We start from the raw sequence: 27000 nt of genomic DNA on the forward strand, positions 1-27000 counted from the left end.
CGAGTGAAGTAAGTGAACATCCTAGAGGCAAAGAAAGGATAGAAACAGGTAGGTAAAGCAACAGGGAGGAGTATGTTTGGAGGGTAGGAGGGAGTGTAAGAATTATATGCAGGAAAGGTGGAGTGGTGATGACTGGATAGTAGAAAAAAAAGTGGTGGAGTACAGCAACTACAAGTTTAGATGTAGTGGTGGGTGGATGAATTTGTGGGTAGGGTAGGAGAGAAAAGCAAGTCCAAGCTGAGCAGGACAGAGACAGACAACAAATTGATGAGCCTTAGACTACAGAGCCAATCAGTGACAAATGCATATACCTAGGTCAATATTATAGCAGCAGAGTTTTAAATCTCAGAACATTTAAAGCTTCTTCTAATTTAAAGGGAAAATGCCTCTTAGCTGGGGACTTTCCTGTACAGATACTGCAATTGTTAAAAGGCTGTAGTCTGTATTGTTTTACTATATACACCAATACGTAGTCAGCCACAACTAGTAGTAAATAATGTGTCACGGGTACAGAGAGAACCAACTATATTAATAAATGAATAGACTACCTTGTCACTACGGGCTAGAGGGATCTAAAGAATTATACATGCAAGTTTAATGGCACAGACCATCCTGAGTATGTGTGCACTCCTTTTAGTAATACAACTTCTAACAAGAACAGACAGTAAACCACAAATAAAACATACATTTAGGTGGTTTAATGCTTCTTGTTTCAAATGGCATGATCCGGTATCAGCAGTAGGGGTACCACACTCAGGGGTTGAAGCAGGGGGAACGAGAAAATTATTTAGATGGTTTGCTACTGCTCGATTCAAATAATATGATCCAGTAGCAGCAGGAGGGTGCCACACTCAGAGGTTGAAGCAGGGGGAATGAGAACTTAGTTTGCAAAGTCTTAGCTGCACATTCTTAAATGTCCTATAATTGTATCATTCTTTGGCTTAAATCACAACATATTATTATGCACTATTATTTTTCACTGTGGCATGTAATACTTCATGTCAAATCATTATAAACAGTGTTCTTTTTAACTGAAATGTAGTTTATACTATGGTAGTTCTACAAACGGTACTAATCACCATAGCATGGGTTATGCCTGGAAACGGTCCGCAGACCACTACACCTACCTGGTTACCAAATGTAAACAGATGAAATAAAAGCAAATTTTTTGCTAGCTCTCTTTCATAATACATCACACACACACCACCACTAAATTCTGTTACATAACTTCCTACTAAAATGTTGGAACTAGAAATGCCAAGTAATGGGATGTAAAAAAAGATCGAAAATGCAGGAGAACAGCAAATCTCAAACATCACTTTTCTCCTTTAAACTTTGTCCCCTGCATCCCCTGATGACGTGGAGCCAACCCCCCCCCCAAAAAAAAAAACTTGAATACTAACTCAGAAATCACCACACTTGGGAGAAAAGAGAATATTCTGAGAAACTGCCATCTCAGACTGTGTGCAAGTCCATTTTTTCAGCCATTCAGTTACTGCATTACGGGACTTACTATAGTGGGTCTCGACATTTGAAAAGGTTACCTGGTTACACACCTTATCACTGGTTAACCTTAGCACTGCTCTTCTTTCCTCTAATCCTTTTAACACAATAAAATACATTCATATTTTGCAGATACTACTATGGTTTATCTTTGCATAATAACTCTATAATGCTAAATCTCTCAATGTTTTACCTTTAATGCTTTTTACTATTTTTTTCACTATGATGTTAGACTACTAAATCCTAGACTACCATGTCCCTTCTTGTACTCTCAGAACAGTACCAAAACAGCGCTATGGCTTACTAAGGAAACTAAACAAAACATTTTCCTAAGAAACAAATTCTGGGCCAAATGGCGTACCTCTAAAGACCCATCTGATCACTTAAAATTTAAACAACTAAGAAACTCTACTAAAGCATCAATACTATCAGACAAAAAAAAAAGTCTTCTTTCAACTTCAACAAACCAACCATCAAAGTCCACAGAAATTCTGGTCAGGTATCAATCAACTCCTGCATCCAGGCAACTCGAAACCACCAAACCTATCTGGAATTTCCCATGACACTCCCAAACAAATTGCTGACTCCTTCAATAACTTCTTTACTGAAGCTATCCAGTCACTTCGAACTCTCTACCTCATACATCCTCTAATCTGCCCTCCTCATACACCTCATCACCCACTTTCAAACTCCACACTGTCCCCACATCCCTCATTTGTACCCTCCTTCAAAAACTCAAACCCTCTACCACCTTAGCTGACCTCTTACCTTTGAAATATTTTCAAATAGCAGCTAAAGTTATTGCTTACCCTATTTCTATCCTAATAAATAGAACCATTACTGAAGGTACGATGCCAGCCATCTGGAAAGTCTCACATATCATCCCACTACATAAAGGAGGCAACTCAACAGAACTTTCCAACTTCCGTCCAATTGCCCTACTCTCTCCCATTGCTAAAATTATGGAAAAATGCATCCACCGTCCACTATTATAGACCACCTTCTCCAAAATACCCTAACAGCCAGCTCTCAGCACGGCTTTCGACCTTTCCATAGCACCACTACTGCCCTCCTCTCCGTCTCTGACCACATTAACAAAAACCGCAACAATAACACCCTGTTCTCTGCTATCTTTATTGATCTTTCAAAAGCATTCGACACAGTTAACCATCAGCTACTGTTAAATATTCTTAAGTCCCTCTCATCTGATACTCGAGCACTACAGTGGTTCAAGTCCTAACTAGACAACAGGCAACAGGAAGTGCTTTGGGAAAACACTCTATCCTCCCACCTGTCACCCTTGGTGTACCTCAAGGATCCATTCTGGGCCCCCTTCTATTCTCTATCTTTATAAACGATCAATCTATTAGTATTCCCCAAGCTGTAACAATACAATACGCTGATGACTCTACATTAATATCCTCAGCCACATGGCCTTCTGAACTGCAGTCCCTCACCCAAAATACCTTTGAGCTTGTTGAAGAATGTTTTTTACAGCGGTGTCTCCTCCTTAACCCCAAAAAGACAAAACTATTGCTGTTTACGCCTACACAAAAGTCCACCCTACTTCATTTCCCTATCAAATCTAAAAATGGTACATTCATATCTCCTGACACTACCACCAAACACTTAGGAGTAACTATTGACCACAGCCTTAATTATGATACTCATATCAACACCACAATAAAATCAGTAAACCAAAAACTAGGCTCCCTCTATAAAATTAAGCCCTTCCTTACTCCCATAGCTAGAACTACTATTGCCCACACCCACCTTATCTCAACTCTCTTTCATGCCTCTCCTATATATACAAATCTATCCAAAAGCAACCTCCACAAGCTGGCAATTTCCTACAATAATATTGCCAGATTTGCCACCAGCTCCCCTTTTAGAACCCACCACTGCCAAAATCTGAATCAACTGGGTTGGCTTGAATTGCATAATCAAACCCTTTATCACCCAGATAAAACACCAATTTTCACAAGTCTAATCAGCCCATATAAAAAATCTTTCAAACTTACGCTCAGCTAATAAACTTCTTGTATCCGGACACAAACCCAACGATAAAGCAGGAGATTCCCTTTTCTCTAATGCTGTGGGGAAAAGTTGGAACCTACTTCCTAGTGAACTTACATCTCTGTCTTCTACTACACTTTTCAAAAAGAAACTTACAAGCCACTGGTTATGTCCCTGTACTAACCATAAGACTTTCCCTGTCTATTTTCATCATTATCATTTTTTCCTACGCTATTACTCACTTTATTGCCACTTTAAGGCCTCTACCTTCTAGTTGTACTTATTGTACCCAAGAAAGACAGAATGGACATCTCTCTGTCTCTTTCATGAGTTCCCCCCTCCACTAACTCTCCCAGTCTTGTTTTTAACTAGTCTGTTCTCATGTTCCTTACTCTTAACCTTGAGATGTGAATCTCCCATATCCTTCTGAATATTTTCTTCACACAGTGTTTACCTAAAAAAAAAAAAAAAAAAAAAAAAAAATATTCCATCATGTATGATAAATTACCTTGTAACACCTGTTTTTGTCTGACAAGCTATCTGTAACTTTAATGTTATGTAACTGACGTTTTAATGTTCTGTTTCTTTATCTGTTTTATGTGGAGCTTTTCTCCCCGGGCCTCTACTGAAAATGGACATATATCCAGGTTAGACTAGCCCGGTCAACAAATGTAAAATAAAATAAAAAAAAAAAAAGTTAGTCAATGAATGCATTACTTTATTTTTGTAGTATTTCTCCTGAGGCATCCACCTAAAAGGGGCTATGTCAACCCAGTTGTACTACCTCAGTTAACAAACAACGTAAAATGTTAATTACAAACAAACAAATACGTAATTTAGTGTATTTTCTAGTGCGTTCGCTGAACTCTCATTTTATAGGGAGACTACACAAACTGTTCTCATTTTTCTGCTTAGCTGAGCTATCTGACTACAGGCTAGCATGCACTAGATTGCTGTGAATAAAATAAACCTCACATTTGGGTTTCTTTTTGGTTCTATGGGGGGGTCTTTCCTAGATGTATGTTATCAAAGAAAACGCCCCCCCAGCAAATTGATGCCTTCGTGGCAATGCAAACAAGCATCAGGGACTGCATCTGCTCCCATGACCAGCAACAAAGTAAACAAAGGTCATGTTTGGAGAGGTCTTGTAGGCTACTCCATGCTAAGAAAGAGTACAGTTCTCGAGACACTCATTATAAGTGGACACCAGAGTATGAAGGACACTGGCCCTGTAAAAAGTGTGATGTAAACTGTATGAACGATGCAGACACTACAGTAACATAAGAGGTGGGCAACGGAAAATGTCTAGCTAGTATCACAATGTGGACTGAGAAAACCTGCAGAAGAATTCGATGAAAACTAGTTGTGTTCCTCAGTAGCTTTCAGGGGAATGTTAAGAAATCCTATACTTCCTATGAAATGTTGTGACAGGTAACAGATTAAAGTTGTAATGCGAGAGGTCAATTACCCACACAGACCTGGATGAGCAAACAAATTAAAACTTTTAACACAGAAAACAGTTCTGTACTTGTGAATAGATATTGTATTTCTTTATTTTTTTTATTTTATTTTACATTCGTTTTCTGGGATCATACATTAATCACAACTAACCATTTACAGGTATCACCCAGAAAAAATAACAATGTGGTTGGCATAAGAAACAGAAGGGAAAATATCTGGGTATGAAGGCAGTTAGATCCACAAACCTGAAAACAACAAATTGGAATTATGGGTTACTTCTGTCCAGTGGGCTTACCTGGTTAATAAATGGAACACATAATAATATAAGAAGGTACTTGCAAACTCCCCAGTGACAATATCTGAAAGACTCTTATTAAGAAAATGATTATGAAACAAAACAAAAAAAATCTACACCTCCTAATGAGGCAGTCAACTATTTGTACTCAAACTCTTTTTGTAAAACTTGTGTGCTTAACATTGTTTAAGATGTTATTTTATGTGAAACTATGTACAAGTATGCATTTAACAACAAGAATTTAAAGATTAATGTTGCTCTTCCACAGGCCAAAGTATGAACAATACAACGAGAAACCAGAACTGCTGATGTGCAGAAGAAAATGCAAGCGTTAACGCAGTCATTCATTTGATTATTTTTGTTAACTAGGTTAGTTTCTCTAGGCATAACCTATTTTCTGGGGTAATCGTAAGGAAATACTCTTACTGCATGGGAGAGGTAAGTTAAGAGGTTTGCTAATTACTCAAATATATAAACAATTCCTCCAAATTAACAGCATTTCAATATACCGTTTCTTAGTTGTGGTGTCAAGTACTCTGAAGTAAAGCATAAAATTTGTTTCCATAGGTCAAGATCTTAAAATGGCCAAAGGAGAGAAACGAAAACCTCTGTCATGCATTAAAAGATGCCCTCTTAATTTGCTTTTAATCTATATTTATTCATCTCTGAAAGAAATATCAGGCATTGTTTAGAACTACCATGCAGACTTAACAGATATTCATTTAGCGATTAACACAAAACAGTTCAGCATTAGACAACTCTGTTGCCAAGCAGCACATAACTAGAAATGCAATTTAACACCTTTATGTTACCAAATGATGCAGGACCTTATTCCACTCATAAGCTGCTTTGTAACCTGGATAAAGCTTGAAAACGTACATAAATTATTTTGTCATTTGCCTGGCAAACCTAAAATGTAACATATTTGTTATTTTAAACAAACTGAACAGGAAAAGAAAGCACTGATCCTTGTTCAGGGACTGAACCCAGGACCCCCATCCCTGTCACTGCCACTGGACCAAGAAGGCCTCTCTGGACAGTTAGGTGTCTGGTCCTTCCCAAGAGCAGTTGTTTTTCTTTTCAACTAGGATATCGCTGTGGATGTTTTTTTTTTTTTTGTTTTTTTTAAACACACACACACAAAATGCAGTACAAAGCAGTAACCTAGAATAGTATATAGGAAATGAAAACACTGACCTTTACCTGGGGATTGAACACAGAACTCCCCACATTTCATACAGTTGTCACTGTCACTGGACCAACACGTAATATCTGGACAGGTAGGTACCTAAGTCTCCCCATGAGCACTTATTTCTCCTTTCAACTAGGATACTTTCACAATGGTGATTTTTAACACACAAACATCTGATGCAGTATAAACCACATCTGGTTTCCAAGCAAAATAATCCCAGGCATTTAAGGGCCACTGTTTTTCTTATGGGTATACTGCAAGTGCTCAGTGTTGCAAAGGGTGTAGAAACTATATCTGTCAAAATTGCTTTATACAGGAAGTCTAATGGGGTGGTTGTGTGTGCCTGTGTGCAACAAGCTTTTATTTTTTATTATAGATTCTCTTTTTGAATTTTGCATTAGATTTCTGAGGAGGACAGATTTACTTGTGCATAGAACTTGGCAGTAAATGATTGGGCACAAGCAGTACGATCTTTAAGGTTGAAGGGACATTTGAACTTAGGTATTCACTCAATTTTAGTAGAGTAGCCTTTGCGCAGTGTCTGAATTCTGAGATACTGTAGGATGCTTCTAGCTTCAGTTTTAATGTGACTGTGCCTGACCTATGGTGCGATTTGACCAGAGAGGATGTTACAACAGGAAGGGAGCACCCTGGCTGGGGTGCGGACTAACTTGACCAGGGAGTTTGTATTTAAGAAGTCTAAATATCTCTGGGTAATTTTGAGGATTTACAAGTCTCCCAGCTGATAATGGCTTTATTAGTTTCCTAGCAGAATAATGTTTGGCTTAATACATATGGACCGCATACTCATTAGGAGGTATGTGCCACACGGGACATGCTGTGGGTTGTGGATGAAGACCCACGCTTGACCAGACCATGGCAGTTAAAAAAAACACTAGAAAAGGTATGAGAAATCAAATCCAGTGCCATGCAAGTTGAGCAATACAAGATGGTCACTTTTCTTTTGAGTGGGCACCTTGATGTTAGACTCCAGATGCTTACATGTAAATTCCACTCAGTGCACATAAAGACAAGGCACATAATGGTAAAGAATAATTCTACTAGCTACGTGAAACTAATCAAACAATATACATGCCACACTGTGTAGATCTCAGAAAAGCACTATGAAAGAAATGATTTACAGTGAAATGGGCAGTCGTAAATTTACCCTAGGATTGGCCCTTCAAGCCCTCACTGAAAGGGGTAGAAGCCAGGTATAAATTAGTCCTGTTAATGAATACCTATGATTTGAGGTACTGTGGCTGGGCTACTAATGCTCATCTGGATCAACAGCCTGGTACTGACCTATGAATCTACAGCATGTTGAAGACTTCCTACAGTATTAAAATACCCGAAACAAGCTGCCAGCCTGCTTGCAAATCATCTATTTTTGCTGATGCTGTCTGCTTAACATTGATTTCTTTCCAGTTTTTGGCTGATGTAATAGTATATTTTCACCTTTCCACTGACTAGCACCTTTTGTCCTTAGTAAGGATGGCTCACTCCTCTCAAAGACCTGGGCTGTGCCTGCAAATTTTCATTGTGATCAGTGCACACAAACTCTAATAAACAAGATAAACATAAATAAAGTAACATGAGCATTCTGTTGGATTACTACTGTCTTTATAAGCCACTCAGAGACACAGTATTACATGGGTCTGCCCGTGTCATAGCAGGGTCAAAGAAAACACAAAGAACGAAAGAGTAACAAGTACACAGTGCAAATTTCAATGCACAGCTCCTGGCTTCAAACAGCTGGAAGCAGTCAATGCACACATAACTTAAACATGTAACTAATATGCAACCAAGAAAACAGAAGTGTAGAACGTAACATGAAAATAATTCCCTTTCATCTTTAACAGACGTCTGTGAAGAAATGATCTGGCCTATTGCAAATCCTAGATCTGCTGTCCTTATAAGTGACCTGTCTTGGGTCTGCTGTCCTTATAAGTGACCCGTCTCAGGTCTGGTTCCTATGACTACAACGAAAACGCATTGTCGAATGCGTTTTCGTCAACACATGTAGAGCGAACAGGCAAAACAGCGAAGCGGCTGTTCAGTGAATTCTTTCCCTGGGAAAGAAGTCGCTTGACCGCTTCGTTGTTTTGCCGTGTTCTGAAGTGTATTGTGGTCCCTTGTCCGGTATAGCTCCCGAGCGTGTCTGTGCAACAGTTACTGACCTTAGGGTTAGGGTGCGGGTTAAGGTAAGTGCATATGTATGAAAGTGTTTACTGTTTTATATTTTGTGTTAGATGTATAGTTGAGTTACGTGTGTATGTGTTTTCAGCTGTTTACTTTTGTTTTGGGAGGGTAGAATTAGGGTTAAGGTAAGTGTGTATGTGTTTGGAACTGTTTATTTAAATGTGCGAGAGTTACTGACCTTAGGGTTAGGGTGCGGGTTAAAGTAAGTGCATATGATTTAAAATGTTTACTCTTTTTTTTTTTTTTTTCCGTTAAAGGTATGGTTGGGGTTATGTGCATATGTGTATTTAGTTGTTTACTGGTTTTTGGGGGGTATAATTAGGATTGGATATGTGTGTATGTGTTTGGAAGTGTGTAATGTTTTTTTTTTTTTGGGGGGGGTTGGAACAGCAATTTCTTTCCCTAGAAAAGAAATCGCTGTTCTGTGGATTCGACATTTTCAGCTTTCACTGAAAATGTGTCGATGTAACATTGTTCGCTGTTTCAGCTTTCGCTGAAAATGTGTCGATGTAACATCGTTCGCTGTTTTTAGCGTTCGATGTTGCAATATAGACCCCTGACCTTATAGGTCTAGGGTCTGCTGACCTTACAAGTGACCTGTCTCGGGTCTGCTGACCTTACAAGTGACCTATCTCTGGTTTTTAAGGCACATCTGTAATGGAGGTCACAATTTCCAGGTCTGTTGACATGCTTCTCTACTTTACCCCAAAGTCCCGCATACCATTTTCTGTATCAGCATATAGACTGGCATTATTCCTTTTCAGGATACCACAGCCAAGACTGTCTTTCCTACCTGGTAAGCATATTCCTTAATTAAACAAAGCTCTCTGCATTGACACAACACTACATGCTTTCATTTTCTTTCTAATTGTAAATTAAACTGTAAAGAAGTAATAAAGCTGCCAAAGCAATGAAACTCACAAAACAACTGCAGAACACTTCTTTCCTATTGAGGATGAATGCCCTCTCACAGGTTCATAGGTGTATACTAGGCTAATGACCTCTAGGGCCCTTAAAATCCTAGCCATGCAACCCACAAGTGACCTACAAATGTGATTTATATATCATTTATAGGGGGTGCTTTACTAACTATCAGTGAAGCAGAAATCAGACCAGGGGTGAATTTCCAATTACCCATCCATAGGTCCAAGTTGCACTTAAATAGGGATAGGCAGGATCCATCACATGGATGGGAAGCCTGTTCCAATGAATTCTCTGGGAAATTTCTGTCTTTCCAACATGTCCTATTTATGTTACAAGCAAAATTTAGTTCTTTTAATCCAGTAGTTCTGCTGCTGTTTGTTTTGAGGATGTGCAAAAGATTCATAAAAACTGGGTCCAGGGATAACTTGTATGGCAGGAAAAGGTCACCTCTCAGAAGTCTGTATGATACCAACTAAAGAGACAAGACTTGGAGGTGATCAGCACAGGGCATTGTGTTTACTCCCTGTACTGTTGTTATAAGGAAGCTTTGTGGACATTCTAGTTGCTGCATGTGTCTGGTCAAGTACATAGCAAAGGAGGGCATTATACTCTATGATGGGCCTGATGAGGTCCGAGTACAGTGGCATGTTGATACCTCTGGACCTAGATACCATGCCCTTGCTTATAAGTTGATCAACAGAGAAAGACTGTCCGACTACCTTGGACACATGTTGGTCAAAGGCTAAGTTGCTGTCTACATGAGTTCTCAAAGCCTAAGTTGCTGTGTACATGAGTTCCCAAACCCCTATCAGCTTTTAAGGGTGTTTGAAATAAGGTTCCTACATTTTTATTTATTTATCTTTTGTTGACCTCGTTAGTCCCACTAGGCTAGTAGCCTCTTTTCAGGGGAGACCTAAGGTGGTATTTATACTATTAAGGGAAATATGGACGGGGCATCAGGGAACTTCCCCTACTCATTCTACGAGCCGGGGGCCAAATTCTGTGTTTCACTTCCTGCTTCCATTCTGGGTGCAGTGGCAGCCAGGAGAAGTAGAGTGCAATGGAGCTAGAACAAGGAGATGGTAGTAGCAAATATTCACTGTCGTGGCAGCATTTGTTTTCAGTTAAAGAGAATCACAAGATGGAAGGTGGATGTCTCTAGCAAGGCAGTTGACCTTTTATTAAAAAAGAAGAAGCATATGGTGTTGATGTACTGAAAGCAATTGAGCCTTCAGGGATAATATGTACGGAGGAAGCAGACAAGAGGGAAACTGAATGAGTGAAGGTGAGGGATTTTGAAATAGTGCTTCAGAAGAGACTGAAGATGAAGGTTTGAGCAAGAGTGGATGTATTGTTACAGCCCTCCATTCAGGATGGCTGCTGGATGTTATATTGTAGGACTTAATTGTGCAGACTGAACTGGAGAGCAGCAGGTCAGCTTCATGGGTGGATATAATGGAAAGGGTGAAGGAAGAAGTCAAAGACACGGTAAAGAAAAAGTCATGTGCGGATAAAGTAAAGAAGAGAAAACTGAACAAAGGAATAAGATCTAGTAAGAATTAGGAGTAAAGGAGAAAAAAATCTGGACAGGTATGATATTTGGGATAATATAGTGGCTCCACTGGGTATTTCACCACAACAGAGCTTTTATACACTGATCATTCAATTAGTAGTTGAGACAAAAGAAAATGTTACATTTGTGGCAAAGTGGATCATGATGCTAAAAGATGTGATTTGAAAGGTTTTAAAATGTAAACAAAACAACAGGTCATTTATGGATGGACTATAAAGAAAGCATAGAAGAATAAGGAAGCAGAGAACAAGAGGTCGAGCAAGGCACAGTACGACAGGAAAAAACAGTTCAAGGTAAACAGATAACAGAAAACACTGATACTCAAGAAAAGACAGAGTAAAAGAATGTCAGAAAGAAGTGAAGAGATGAATTGAAGAGAGTGAAAGGAAGGAAAAATTCTACTGGAAAAAGGATAAAAGATAGGAAAAGAAAATTCTTCAGTTTAGGTGTAAAAAACGAATATGAAAGGGAAAAGAAAGACACAAGTCACATAAGACTAAAGGATATAAGAATAGAAGATAAATGAAAAATAAATGAACTGAGTAAAAACAATATATATATATTAACAGTATATAAAATATAAAATGGAGAACAGGGGTACTAGAATGTGTGCAAAACTAGACATGAATGTGATTGAAATGGATATAAGAATACTATCAGAAGAAGACACATTACAAACAGAAAGGTTATGGAGCAGTGAGATTATCTGGAATATAGGGATTCGAAACATGTTCTGATACAGCAGTTATGTACATCATTAGTAAACATTTCGGAATGTATATTACTTGCAATGAGGAGAATAACAATTGTAGATTTGAGATGGAAATGTCAAGTTTATAGAATTATAGCAGTATACGTGCATGACAAAAAAAGGAAGAGACTATGCATGTGTAAATATGGATACAATATTGATAGATGATTTGAACTGTGATTTAAGAAACCAAAAGGAGAGCAGGGGTGTACAAGTAATGTTAGAAGTTATAAAAAGGCATAAAAACTGGAAACCTACATGCCTGCAACAACAAACAGTGGACATATAGAAAAAGTGTGTTAAGGACGAAATAGATTACTTTATTATTTCTAAAAGCTTAAAAATATGTATTTACTTACTTACTGATATTTGACTACCGGGAAAGTCTAACTGGGTAGAAGCCCACTTTCAGCAGAGGTCCAGGGAGAAAAGCTCCAAATTATTACAAAATATTTTATGAACAATAACTTTACAATTTTCAAAAATAAAACAAACCATTTGCAGTTTAAGTAATTATAACAAATTAGACAAAACAACATTGGTTAAGAATTGATACAAGTAATAATAATTTAATATTTAGAGAAATGTTAGACAGTCTGTAAAGAAATTAAAATGTAACTTAGTCTAATACAAACAGTAATTGCAATATGAAGTGAGGGAAAAACAGGCTTATGGTATATTTAGAGAGACGGTCAGGGAAGAGAATTTGATAGCAATAAGGAAGCAATTGAAGAAGGGAGAGCAAGGAGGTATAAGGAACAAAAAGGTACTTGCTCATATTTAGAGATAAAGTTTCTTCTGGTTTTGAGCAAGAACACATCCAGAGTTTAGACATTTATTTAATTTATTTGACATTTGTTAATTGGAATGTCAGACTGGGCAGAGCCCTTTTTCAATGGAGGCCTGGGGAGAAAAGTTCCACATTACAGCAATAAAAATATTAACACGATAAAAGTCCATGACCAATATTTGACAATATAAGCAGTAATAGTAAAAATATACCTATAAATAAAAATAAGAAAGACAAAAAATAACACTCGGACAGAGAAAGTAGTTACAGTAACAGAGTAAAGGAAGAAAGAAATATGAAAGTCAAGCTGGGCCACTAGGAAGACAAATTTGAATAAAGAAGAATGTTGAGGAAACGAAAGGAGTGAGTAGGGAGAAAGCAGTGCTAGAGTAGGGCCAGGGTTCAGGTTAGATGACCACAGAGACAAGACTAGGTGCTATTTACATGTAGTTTTAATGTTTTTTTAATTTATGGACATTGAAATATTTCTCAGGGGCAACGGAAGTTTGTTCCATCTGATGGCAAGAGATGAGCTGTAAAGATTCTGTCCAAATGATTTGTTTGTAAATCTGTAGTAAGCATTGGTCAGAGCTGCTGAGAAAGTCTTTCAGTGTGGTTTCAAAAGATGGAAGGGAGGCTATTGACCTTATGGATACAGGTAAGGAGCTCCAAGCCTTAGTAACCTTGTATGATTAGAGACAATGCCCAGCAGATTTGCTAGGTTTATAGAGAGACAGGAGTGTTTGGTCACTGGATCGCAATGACTGACTGGGAACATAGTTGTGTAGAATGTTTTGTAGTTCTGGACAGTCAGATGTGGATACACGATAATTTTACAGGTGAGAAAAATCTGTGTATATGTTAGCTGATGATGCAGTTCTAACCATTTTAACATTTTTCCATTTTATACAGTGGTGGATTCTGAAAGGGGTATTTGCTACAAATTTAGACACTTTGTTATAGCATTGTTCAAGTTTTAATTTTTGTGAAGCCTGAGGGTTAGTAAGGATGGGAGCTCCATAAAGAAGAGTGAGGAGGAGATAAGTAGTGGTAAGTGAAGTTTTGGTTGCGTTGGTGAGAAAGGTTTTCACTCTCTAAAGCATCCCTAGTTTTTATGAACTTTTCTTATGCCATTTTATACATGCATGTCGAGTGTAAGATGATCATCCACTATCACCCCTAACAATTTTCTATGAGAGGTGACATCAATGGTTGTACTATAAAAACAGAGGACTTTAAATTTTGTTTTTCATGAGAGAGGGATTTGGGGGAAAATATAGTAGGAGTTGGGTCTTTTTTGGCTAAAGCATGAGTTGTGAATTATGAAGCCATGTTTTAGTGGCTGTTAAAGATTCCTGAGTAATTTTTTGGAAGTGTAACATGTTATCAGATGCGCAGATGAGGGTGCAATCATCTACGTATTGTATTAGGGTGGCCTGTTGTGTGGAAATATTTATTTATGTATTTATTTTCCATTTGTTTACTGGGTTGGTCTATGTACAGGATTTGCTGATTATTTAGCAATTTGGCAAGAAATTTCAAAGAAAAAAATGTTATATAAAGTAGGTAAAAGTAATAAGAGAAAAAAATGGAAAAGAATTAGATGAGGAATGAATACAGATGATTAGACAATTATAGAAAGATCATGTGAAAATTAAGAGAATTTTATAAGAATTGGGATGTCATGGTGGATAAGTTACAGAGATGAATATAAAAAATGTTACTTGGAATGGCAAAGATTAAAAAGAGAAGAGGGAAAATATAAAGAAGGAAGTGTACATGCTTTGTCAGAGCTGATAAAGAACAAGGACGAATATAATAAAGTGAAAGAAATGAATCAAGAAAATATTAAAAGTATTTATTTAAACAAAGATATTTTACAAGGGGAAAAGTAGCAGTAGTGCCTTATTTGATATATATATATATATATATATATATATATATATATATATAAAATACAGCAAGAGAGAATAAAATGACGAGTTAAGAAATAGAAAATGAGAAAAACATAAGAAGTCAACAGTAAATAATGAATGTAGTAAAACAGCATATAGAAGAAACATTTAAACAAATGGATGCTGAACAAACAAAAGTGCAATGTTAAAAAATTGACAGAACAAAATAAGGAATTAGAAAATCATATAATGATGGAAAAACTGAATAATGTATTAAGAATGGTAAATTTAGAATCATATACTGGACCAGATGTGATAGAATATCATATTACAATGATATGTTACATTGACAGAAAAAAGATTTTGTACAAGTATTAAATGAATGATTGCAAGCAAGTTTTGGACAAGAACGATGTACTGACATTTATATGTACTGACATGTATATGTAAAAAAGGAGAAAAGATGCCATAAGAAACTGGAGGCCAATAGTACTTAAAAATTTAGATATTTATGAAAAGAAGGTATTAGATTTTACAACATTTGGAAGGAAAGGAAAAGGAACTCAAGAATTATTAATGATATTAAGAGGAAAAGCAGATGCAAAAAAATACGGTAGTTAATTTGAGTAAAGCATTCAATAAGATATAGCATACAGTTTTAAGGGATATAAAGAATATCATTTAAGTGAAAAGATCCAAAAGATTTTTGGGACAGCATATAAGAAGAATAAAGTAAATGCATTAGTAAATGGATGGTTAAGTCATTAAATAAATATAAAATGTGGTATAACACAAGGATGTCCTGTGAGTAAAATTTTGTGTGTGTTAGTTATGAATGCACTGGTTAGTAAATTAAATGTCATTAAAAGTAGCATAATATAGGACTCCAAAAGGAATTAGGATACCAGTTATGTTCACAAATGCAGATGACACAATACTAGTAGCAAAAAATAAACAAACAATGGATGGAAGACGTTATTGATATACTTAATGGACACGAAGGCTATGCGTATGAGTATAAATGGACATAAGAGCAGAGGTTAGGGGAAGAAAGCAAGAACAGGAACAGGCTACCAATTCATGTGAAACAGCACCTCCATGACACTATTCAAGAGTCACCTAGATGAATGGATGGGGCACCGTAAATTCCTACCGGGCATAGTGCCCACAACCCTCCTGAACATGGGCAGTCATCACCAAATGCAATCCTAGGCATTGACTTGTACCTCTACAGTATTACACTGGGTTGAAATGGCTAGGCTTAAAATGACCACCGGGTCGATAGCCTAATAATCTCCTATGATCTTATTACATGCTGAAGAAGGAGGACTGTGACTGATAAATACTGTGGTCTATGTAGCATCATTGAACTTATATAAAGTGCTAAAGTGGATAAAAAAGGGGAAATAGTTCATTAATACGTATGATAATGAATGAAAAATATAAGGCAATATGGTGTATGATGAAACAATTTGAAAGAAAAAGAAAAGAAATGAATACATAGGTTCATAGATCAATACTAGGCTAACTATCCCTGTGGGCCATGTTAAGCCTAACCAATTACCCCATGCGAGAATCAAACCCTGCACCATGCGTCTGTAAGGTAAACACTTTAACCATTATGCCAACTTTTTTTTCCTGAATGAATGGGGAAATGAAACAATATCAGGAGACAATAATATTTTGGAAAATAAAGTTAAGAGAAGTAGGAGAAAAAAAACGAAAAGATGGTACATGAATATAATGAGCAAGTAATTATTTTATCCATTCATGGTAAAAATTGAGGAAGGAAAAATAAAGATGTTAAAAATCAGAATACAATGGTGTAAAAATATGTAGAATGCAGAGATTTTTTAAGATAAGTCATTAAAAATTGCCAGTAAAAGTGAATATGCCATATAAAAATTGAAGAAATCACTATGGCGAGGTAAAGACAACAGAACAGGTTTTCTTGAAATGTAAAAGGGTAAAAAAAAAATATGAGAAAACTCTTGAAGAAAACGACTTGCAAGATATTAAGAAAGTGCTGCCTGGCTGCATGCCAAGCAGCGCCGGTTAGTTAGGGTTCAACTATTTCTGGCTCCACAAAGTCTCCTCTTCAATTTTTCCCTTGGAACTAGAGAAACTTTCAACTTAAGCATTCAAGCCTTTCATTTCTCAGCTCGGCACTTGCTCAAAACTTATAGCAAGCACTTATAAACCCTAGCACTAGACCCTCCTGCACTGTACAGAAGGACAAGGCTCTCTATTCGACCTTACCAGCCAACCAGTAAAACAGTTCACTGCACCTATCCAGGCATGTCCAAAGGGCAGTTTCAGGTGTACTCTCTGGTCCAACTGGTGAATCTGGGCATTTTGAGGCAATGTTACAACTGCCTCATGTACACAGACAACCCCCTCCTCCTACCACCAAACACTAATACATGTGAGAGATGCAGTTATACAGCCATACTAAAGGCTAAGCTCTCTCAACCCAAGACTGGATCAGACAGTCAAGAGGAGAAGGGAAATACTTGCATCACACCACCAGTCTCACATAGACCCATTAAACCAGCACCGGCAAAAAACACACATAAATACACAAAAACATACTCGGAGGCTCTAAATAAAAATCTGCAAAACCAACAGAGACCTCCAAAGCAAACATCCAACCAACCTCCACCCCCCCAACACAAACCATGAAACACATAATTCACAAAACCAGTGTGCCATGCAATCACAGCCCTTAAGGCAAAATAACATACCCAGCATACTAATAATAGGTGACTCTATAGTCAGGCACACTGACGTCCCACTCACTAGGCTGAATAAGGAGAAGGTTACTGTTAGCTGCCTGTCGGGTGACAGGATCCGCCACATAACACAAGCACTCAGGTCACTCCAGAACAAGTACAAATATGACTCTGTCAATGTTAGTGTGAATGACCCGAGCCGTACCTCCCTGGACTACATGAAAAGAGACATGGAAGAGCTCTCTGATCATGCAGCACAGGCCGGTATGACCTTGACTGTGAGCAGCATCCTGCCCACACTAAGAATGATACCATAGAGAAAAAATTCTCGATTTGAACAACTGGCTAAGTTTCTGGTCATTCAAAGGGGATCCAGTGTCTGTCCGCCTGGGATGACATGCTTGACAAGCCACGCTGCTTCGCTAGAGATGGCTTGCGCCTGTCACCCTTAGGCCTTCGAATACTGGCCAAGGCTCTTGCCACCCCCATAGTGCCTTTTTTTGGCAAGGCTCAAAGGACAAACCCACTGCTGTAAATAGCACAAGTAACAAAAAACTAAGGGTAATGCTACTCAATGCCAGAAATCTAAACCTCAAAATGCACGCACTCGAGGCACTCCTCAGTATGGAGAAAATCGATATATGTGCAGTAACAGAAACCTGGTTTAAGGCTCCCGAGAGCACACCAGCACTACCAGATTACAACTCATACCATACATTTCGGCCACAGAACCCAAACCGAAATACAAATGGTGGGGGCGTATCCATATTCATCAAGGATACCCACACCTCCAGGTTAGTGGCACAACACGATGCGTCAGAGATCATCAATGTGCTACTAACAATGGGCAAAACTGCAATTCAAATTGTAGCTTGCTACAGATCACCCACCATGTCCCAGGACCCCCATTCTGCATTTCTGGAGACACTGGGAAGCATACAGGTCCTACCAAACACCATAACATTGGGTGATTTCAATTACCCAAACATTAACTGGGAGAACTACTCAAGTACTAACTTCCTTGCCCAACTTTTCCTAGAATTTATAAACTCAAACGCCCTGGTTCAACTGGTCAACACTCCCACCAAAGGTACCAACATGGGCGACCGGTGTTCCACACCAGAGGTCAACCCCTTGCTGGTTAGATCTGACCATAAACAAATCACTTTGGATATCCATATTCCGCCCCCTCCCCTAGACAAGAAAGCCACCATGAAAAACTTTTCAAAAGCAAACTTCACGTTACTTAAGACTGAGGTGGAAAGTTTCAAAGCCCCCATGCTGAAGGATAACACTGTCCAAGCTGCAAAATCCTTTACTAATGCATTCTACGGGCAGCTACAAGAATGCATGGATCGTGCCATCCCAAGCAAAACCAAAACTCACTCCTCCAAGAAAAGGAAACCAGTCTGGTGGACTCCTGCCATAAACAAGCTATAAAACAGAAGGAGGAAACTAGTACAGACTAGAGTAAAATCCCAAGAAGGGAAGACATCCCTGATCAGTATCAGCAAGAAACTACGATCCCTCATAAAATCATCCAAGGCGAGCTTTGAAAGAAAAATTGCCAAGGACTCCAAGGATAACCACAAGGCATTCTTTAGCTATATCAAGAATCTAAGTGGCAATGCTCAGAGTTAGTGCAGAATGGCACAAAATACGCTGAACCGACCGATATCACCAATAACCTGGCAGACCGGTTCAGCGCAAACTTCACTCCCATCTCACCCGCAAAAGCACCCATAACCATACCAGTAGAATGTAGAGTCCCTGAAATCACAGACACTCAGGTTAAATCAGCCCTCTCCAAAGCCAAAAACTCAGCATCAATGGGACTGGACAGTGTCCCAGGCTGCATCCTACATGAGCTCAAAGAAGAACTAACCCCTCACTTAAACACACTGTTCAACCTCAGCCTTTCCACAGGCTACATACCCATAGAGTGGCGCACAGCAACGGTTATCCCGCTCCACAAAGGAGGAGCCACAACAGACCCTGGGAACTATTGCCCTATAAGCCTGACTAGCCTGGTCTGCAAGGCTATGGAAGGCATCATCATGGAACTCATTAACAGAGACATTGGGAACCTCCAAACACTGGACCCTACCCAGTTTGGCTCTGTTAAGGGCAGATCATGCCTCCTAAACCTGGTGGACTTCTTTGAGACAGTTACCAAGGCTATAGACGAGGGAAAGGTGGTACACACAGCCTACCTAGACCTCGCTAAGGCCTTCAACACCATTCCCCATTCAGGTATTATAGACAAGCTCACCAGCCTGAACATAAATCCCTACGTCACAAGATGGGTTGCCAAATGGCTCACAGACAGAACCCACATGGTGACAGTTGCGGGAGCTAGGTCCAACTCTAAACCGGTTACAAGTGGTGTTCTCCAGGGCTCAGTCCTAGGAGCCCTCCTGTTCGGCATATACTTCTCAGAGGTACAGGCAAGCACAGGAGGACTATGGCTGACCAAGTTCATAGAAGACTGTAAACTAGGGGCTATAATTGACTCTCCGGCTGACACAGACATCCTCCAAAAGGGTCTCATTGAGACGGATACCTGGTGTCTAAATCATGGCCTCAAGCTAAATGCCAAAAAGTACATAGTCATCCCCTTTGGAAAAAACAAAGTACCCACAAACTACCACATAGGTGACAGTCCCCTAAATACGAAAGACGTAATAAGGGATCTGAAGACGCAAGTAGATAGTAATCTCACCTTTGATAATCACATTGCCAAAGTGGTTAGAAAATCCTTTTACGTGGCCCACCTAATCACAAAAGGGTTTGCATCCAGATCAAAAGAGGTCATTGTGCCCCTCTACTCATCACTCATCAGAACCATCGTTGAGTAGAATGCCCCAATTTGGAATGTACCTTACAAGACACCTGCAACAGCTGGAAAGACCACCGAAGTACCTCACCAACAGGATCAATGGCCTCAAACAGATACCCTATGCAGCTCGACTGAAGAAACTCCAGTTGTACTCTGTTGCATACTGCCTACTCAGAGGTGATCTCTGCCTGACATACAAGGCCATGTCCCACCCAGAATTGATGGACATGCTCCACCTAAAGAAAACCTTATCCCCTCGAGCCACACGCTCTAGGGATCTAAACCTTACCACAACAATAAATAGGACGTGCTGGAGGGATAGATTCCTGTCCCAGAGACTTCCCATGCTTTGGAACAAGATCCCAATCTACATTAGGCAGAGCTCTTCACTAACACTCTTCAAAAGAAACCTTGACGAGTGGATGGGAAACAGAAAGTTTACCTCGCTGATCACATCAGTGGCTCTGCTGGACAGAGGCATAGGGAACTAATCTAAGAGGATGGCGAAAGCCAAAACATCCTTGTTGCTAGGCTTATAAATGCCTTTATATGGTTATCATGGAAATAAAGGAATCTGTAATGAAATTTTATTTATTTATTTAATTTTTTAAATTAATTATTTTATTATTTATTTATTAAAATAAATAAATAAATTGGAAAGATGAAAATGTAAATGTTAAATGGCGGAAAGCTGATTATAGAAGAGTGTAAATAACTGTAAACATGTAACAGATATGAATAATATAAATAATGCAAATATTCTAAACAATTCATTTAATAAAAGCCTCTTACTCTTTTTGATAGGTGCCAAGTGACCTTTTCATCAACCTGAACTAGCACATGGGGCCTCGGTTTTATTATCTCATCTGAAGGATGACACAATCACGATTGCTGTGGATGCTAACGTTTATCATCTCCGTTTGGCTCCTTGTAACATGTAACAGAACTTCAAACCATCTTCATTTAATTTAAGACTTCAGAAAACTATGTCACATCACTAAACTCTTTCCACTGTTTCTTAGGTAACTACCCAACGTGTACATAGCGGATGCTATCTAGACGATTCTTACTAAAGCAGTACATCGTTTAATAATTACAGTACATAATTTGACAAGTGTGCATAAACTTGCTGGAATTACAAGATACAACTGCTGCCAAATGCCAGTGGCAGAAGATAGGATGCAGCATCCTTGAAACATCAAGTACCAAGAAATCTCGACTTCCTGAGTTGGGACACTCCATCGGCCAGCACATAGACACAGGCCAGTGTCAAAATGCAGAAGTGAGGTGTCATAAATTAAGATATTACTATCTATTTTCAATTAGGGATATGCAGTATACCTTGAGCGAATGCAGTAAACCTCCGATGTTGTGCCTTCAAAAACAAATTTGCCTGTGTTTCTGACATGCTCCGAAAGTAAACTTAAGAGAGACTAAACCTCTAGATACGTCTTAATAGTAGAGGTAATCGATCAGCTCAGCTTTCGATTACTTCACCTGTGTCCAGCCTTAGGAGCGGGAAGATGGGTTTGTCTTAAGGATTTCCTGGTGACGTAACCTTCGGGGTGGAATTGATAGGTGGAATGAAGATATATTAGCGGGGTCAAAGGTCTTAAGAGATGCGAATATTAGGCGGGTGGGAGTTTGAATGTCAGTGAGAAATGTAGTGCATAGCATAGCTGTTAAACTGTATGCATAAGAAATATGGACCAAGGCTCAGAATTAGGTACAGATTTTAAAACTTGCTCTTATCAACATAGAAAGTTTCTAGAATAACATTTTGCGTTAGTGTGCATGTTTTGAAGGACATGAGGTCTGATATTCAGATGTGTGTCATTATTTAGTAACTTCACTCCCTCAGAAGTTTGTCAGAAAAACACAAATTTTACGTGGAGAAGACCAAAAAATGTGAGGTGAAAATGTAGGCAGTGGAGACGTACGAGTATAAGGTGTTTCTAAGTCAACTGAAAATTTGTGGGTTAATGTGCCTGTGTTCGAGATTACACTTGTTTATAGATTCATAGGCATTGTTAGAGCCTGGATGCATACCTCTCAAGCAAACCTCATTTTATGTCATAAAATATCCATGTTCCTCATCGTTCTAAATTGAAAGGGTTAGTCACACATTCAGTGTTTTTAACTGATAACTCATCAAAATAACTGTAAGTATATAGTAATACATTTAATCATCTTGTGAACTTCCTAGCCGAAGTTGTTAATATCCCACATTACAAGAGGTTACGTGCCAGATTTTGAAGATGGAAGGTTCAGAGATATGATATTCAGTTCAAGTCATAGCGTTATGTAAAACTATGCAGCAGGAAAAAAATGATCTAATGACCACAGTTTAGCTGTCCATGATTGCACTTCTTAAACAGGAAAGTATGATATAACAGCTGTCTTTTCACCATCTTGACTCACTTCACTTGGAGGAATTGGACTTTTTTTTTCAAGAACAATAAAACTTCTATAGAAGAGAAGTATAACTTGAATGTAATAATCATAGGTGTGTACAAGGCTAATGGCTCAGGAGCCTTTACAAGCCTAGCCCATAGGATTACCCTGGCATCGTGCCACTCTACCTTAGTTCCCAGTGCCTCTGTCAAGTAGAGCCACTGGAGTGATGATCTGGATGAATTTTCTATTTCCCATCCATTCATAAAGATTTCTCTTGAAGAGGGCCAGTGAGGTGCTCTGCTTGACATGTATGGCGAAGTCTATTCCATAGCATAGGCAGTCTCTGGGTTATGAACCAAAATGAACATAAGGTCTGGGTTATGAATCAAAGAGAAAGAGATGGATCTCTGACTGCAGTTTTGTGATACTAGTTACTAGAACTTCTTCTTTTGGCTTTTCCCGGTTAGGGGTCACCACAGTGGATCACTTGTCTGCTCACGATTGGCAGTGGAGTTTTACAGTGTCGAGTTGCCAGCCAACCTTCCATAGAAGGCGCACACACACTCACACCTAGGGCCAATTTTAGAGTGTCCAATCCACCTACAGCATGTCTTTGGGAGGAATCCAGAGCACCCGGAGGAAACCCACGTGACCACAGGGAGGACATGCAGACTCCGCACAGAAGGCACCCCAGCTGAGGATCAAACCAGAGAACCTCTTGCTGTGAGGCAACAATGCTAACCGCTGCACCATCGTGGCCGCCCATACTAGTTACTAGAACAATGCCATTAAACTTTGTCTCCACTTATTTTGAAATGCAGACGGAATCCTTTGGTGTTTCAAAGGACATGACTTGTACTGGAGGTGAAACCTTTTGGCATCTAGACATTCCAGATCTCAGACTTGCACTGGAATAAGTCACTTACACTGAGAACAAATGGTTTGGAATCTGGCCCTAGAGTTTTATTCTTCCTGATCATAAAATTCACTCTGTTGCAAAATCTGTTGCTTTACTTTTATTTTTTAGTGAAGCAGAGTAATATTTTAGACCTGTTCCTGATTTTGCACATTTATACTCCTATTATTTTGTGGCTTTGTCCAAAATTATTGAGCAAAGAATTTGAGAGGTATGACAGCTATATCTGTACCACTGAAATGTCCCTGATTTTTCAAACTGTCCCAGATTTTGTCCTGTCTAGAAAATGTTTCATTTTATGGTAAATTTCTTAAGATTATTGTCAGTCAACAATGCAAGGTATTAAGTGATGTCCTTCTGTATCACTGTTGTAGTATTCTACATAGAAGGGAGATCCTGTCCAACACAGCCAGACACTCCGCCAGTACGCAAAAGCCTAAAAAAGTCCTGTATGTACCATATATCACATATTTATGTTCCCACACAGAACATAGGGCATAAAAGGGATGTGCGGATGCAACTACTCAGAACTTCTTTGACTCCAGTTCGAACACAGTTGCCAGTTTGCCCGAACCCCTCATTGCTGTACTGAATATTTAGCAACACCAGTTAAGTACCCCATTGTTTTTTTTTATTGGACTTGTATTTTATTTTACTACCTAGACTTCATGTCATCCAAGAAGGGAAAATGTCAGTGTAGGAGGCAGATTCCTCATAAGGATCATCACAGATAGTTTCTTTTTTGTTTAGGTGCTTCTCACAACCATACCTCTTGTAGTATCTAAGGTATTTATACCCAAGACACTCATAAACAGTTTACCCGCGGTGGTGGTGCTGCGATAGCGTTGTCGCCTCACAGTAAGACGCTGTCTGGTTCGATTCTCAGCTAGAACATCTTATGCGTGGAGATATGCATGCATGGGCGTACCTTCGTTGAAGGTTGTGCGTCAGGGCTGGTAACTTGGCACGTAAAAATCAACTACCAATCATTAGCGGACCGGAGTTCTGCTGTGGCGACCCCTAACCGGGAAAAGCCAAAAAACGCAACAACAACACTCATAAACAGTTTGTCTTCCCTGGCCATTTATCTTGAAAATCAATGGCTTAAACAGTTAGCACAGGGTACCATGGCAAAAATCCTATAACTCCAAGATACTCCCTCTAGGTAAAAAGAAGGCCAAGAAGCCTGTGGATGCAACTACCCAGAACTGAATTGCTCCAGAAGAGAACAGTCTCCATAGGACAAAGGAGTCCATGCACATCCAGAAGAAAAAAATGCAAAACAAACGAGTGTGTTGGAGGGAGGGAGTGAAAACTGCAACAGTGAAGAGAAGGACATGTACTGTTATGGTCAGACTTTACACAACTGTACTGTGTCCTTCTGTGTCATTGACACAGTATTCTACATAAAAGGGAGAGTAAGAAAGCTCAAGAAACAGAATGAGAGATGGAAGGATGAGAAGAACCCTCAACAAACCCACATAAAATGGTTTCAGCAAAACCTGCTCTGGCCTTATAAACCATATCCAACTTGTAATGCTTACTAAAGGTATGCACTGAAAACCAAGTAGCAGCTTCAAGGATGGAATTGGTATCCAATTCCTTGAAAAATGCACCCGAAGAGACAACTGTTCTAGTGGAATGACCTTTAATAGAAGTAGACTTAGATTTGCCATGCGAGAGCATAAATGTGACATGGCACGTAAAGATTGTTTTTAGGCTTTTGCGTACTAGCTATGCATCAGGCTGCCCTGGGCCGGAGATCCCTTCTATGTAGAATACTGTAATAATGCAGAGACGTACATCTACTGTTATGGTAAGATTTTACACAGCTGTGCTTTCATTACTTCTTATTCATCAGAAAAAGTGCATGTTGGTTAAAAAACTTTTGTTCAATTAACTTATTTAAGTTAATTAGAGTAATATATCAAAATTGTCCCACCACATATTGGGATGCAGGAGTATCTCCTAAATAATGCAAGACAGCTTGAATGCCCACTTTATGCTGGATGTTAGTATACAGACTAACAACATCTAAACGTAGCCAGTACATTTCCTCTTCCCAAATAATGTTTTTAATCTTACTTAGAAAATCCTGGCTGTCTTTTATATACAATGGAATTTTCACCACCCATGGTTTAAAATACTCATGCAAGAAAATTTCAAGATTTTTCAAAAAATATTTTTCCACAGCAACTATTGGTCTTCCTTGTAAATTTTCTACTCCTTTATGTATCTTGGGCTTACAATAAAATGATGCTATACATGTATTTTTAATGTCAAACTTTTTTTCTATATCTTTTTTACTAAAATAACCTAGGTGTACCCCTTTATTTAATAACTCTAAATATTCTTTCTTTGCTTTTTCATACTTCAGTACCTCACATTTTTTATAGACTGTCATGTTGTTTAAATGTGTGTAACACATTCTAGCATATTGTTCATGATTCATTATCACAATTTTCTTCCCTTTATCAGACACTTTCACAAATAATCTATGATCTTGACATAATTGCCTAAAAGCAAACCATTGTTCTTTACTTAAATTGTATTGCATATTTTTCTTATTACGTACAAAATCATAATGCAAATTCTCTACTTTAAAATTCAATACAGACATAAAATGCTGAATATTTTGATTAGTATATGGAGGTATAAATTCACTATAAACTGGAACATTATCTGTGCTTAGCAACATATATGCATTAATATAATCATTTGAAGCATTCTCATCCGAATTACATGAATAAAATGAGTCTTCCAGATTCGCATCTAAATCACATTCTTCCTCTATATTGTTTGATGCAAAAAAATCCATTAAATGAAGTTTCCTTCCTAGCCTAAACAACTCACATTTCAAGACATGAAGTCGTGGAAGAGACGTTGGTATGAACTTTAAACTTAACTGTAATACAGAGCAAACTATATCAGAAACATTCATACCAGAAATATTCAAAATTAAATAATTTTGGATATTAGTACCACTTAGTTCTTTTTGTTTTATATGTATTCTGAAACTGTCTGTTTTGTTTAAAGTCCTGCTTATTTCCCCATTCGCCTCTGCCCTTTTTCTTACCTGTTCTTTGAGGGTTGCCTGGGGCTTCATTACGAAACTGTTGAGCATGTTCAGCAGGCCACTGTGCTGCTGGTAAAACTTTGTCAGCCAGAGTCCCTTCGTATTGTCCTGGACTTCAGAGAAGTAGATACCAAACAGGAGAGGACCCAGGACAGAACCCTGTGGGACTCCACTCGTGACTGGTCGACAGTCTGATTTGGAGTCATCTTCTTTCACACAGTGGGTTCTATCTGTGAGCCAGTTTGCAACCCACCTAGTGATATAGGGTTGATGCCTAGCTTAATGAGGTTTTCTATGATTCCTGAGTGGAGAATGATATCAAAGGCCTTGGCCAAATCAAGGTAGGCTGTATGAACCACCTTGCCTTTATCCATAGCTCTGGTGACTGACTCAGAGAAGTCGACCAAGTTGAGCAGGCATGATCTACCCTTCACAAAA

General features: G+C 38.7%; 1 protein-coding gene across 1 annotated transcript in view; it reads right to left on the reverse strand.

Moving 5' to 3' along the window:
• CPPED1 (calcineurin like phosphoesterase domain containing 1) overlaps positions 1-21690 on the reverse strand; it is a 738666-nt gene extending 716976 nt beyond the window's left edge. The window contains exon 1 of the mRNA XM_044089183.1: positions 21515-21690. Coding sequence (XP_043945118.1) covers positions 21515-21581 — 67 coding nt within the window. The 5' untranslated portion in view covers positions 21582-21690. The remainder of the gene's footprint in view (positions 1-21514) is intronic.
• Positions 21691-27000: the final 5310 nt, after the last annotated feature.

The sequence above is a fragment of the Protopterus annectens genome, chromosome 12.part0 (assembly GCF_019279795.1).
Source record: "Protopterus annectens isolate FY-2018-M chromosome 12.part0, PAN1.0, whole genome shotgun sequence".
Classification (NCBI taxonomy): Eukaryota; Metazoa; Chordata; order Ceratodontiformes; family Protopteridae; genus Protopterus; species Protopterus annectens.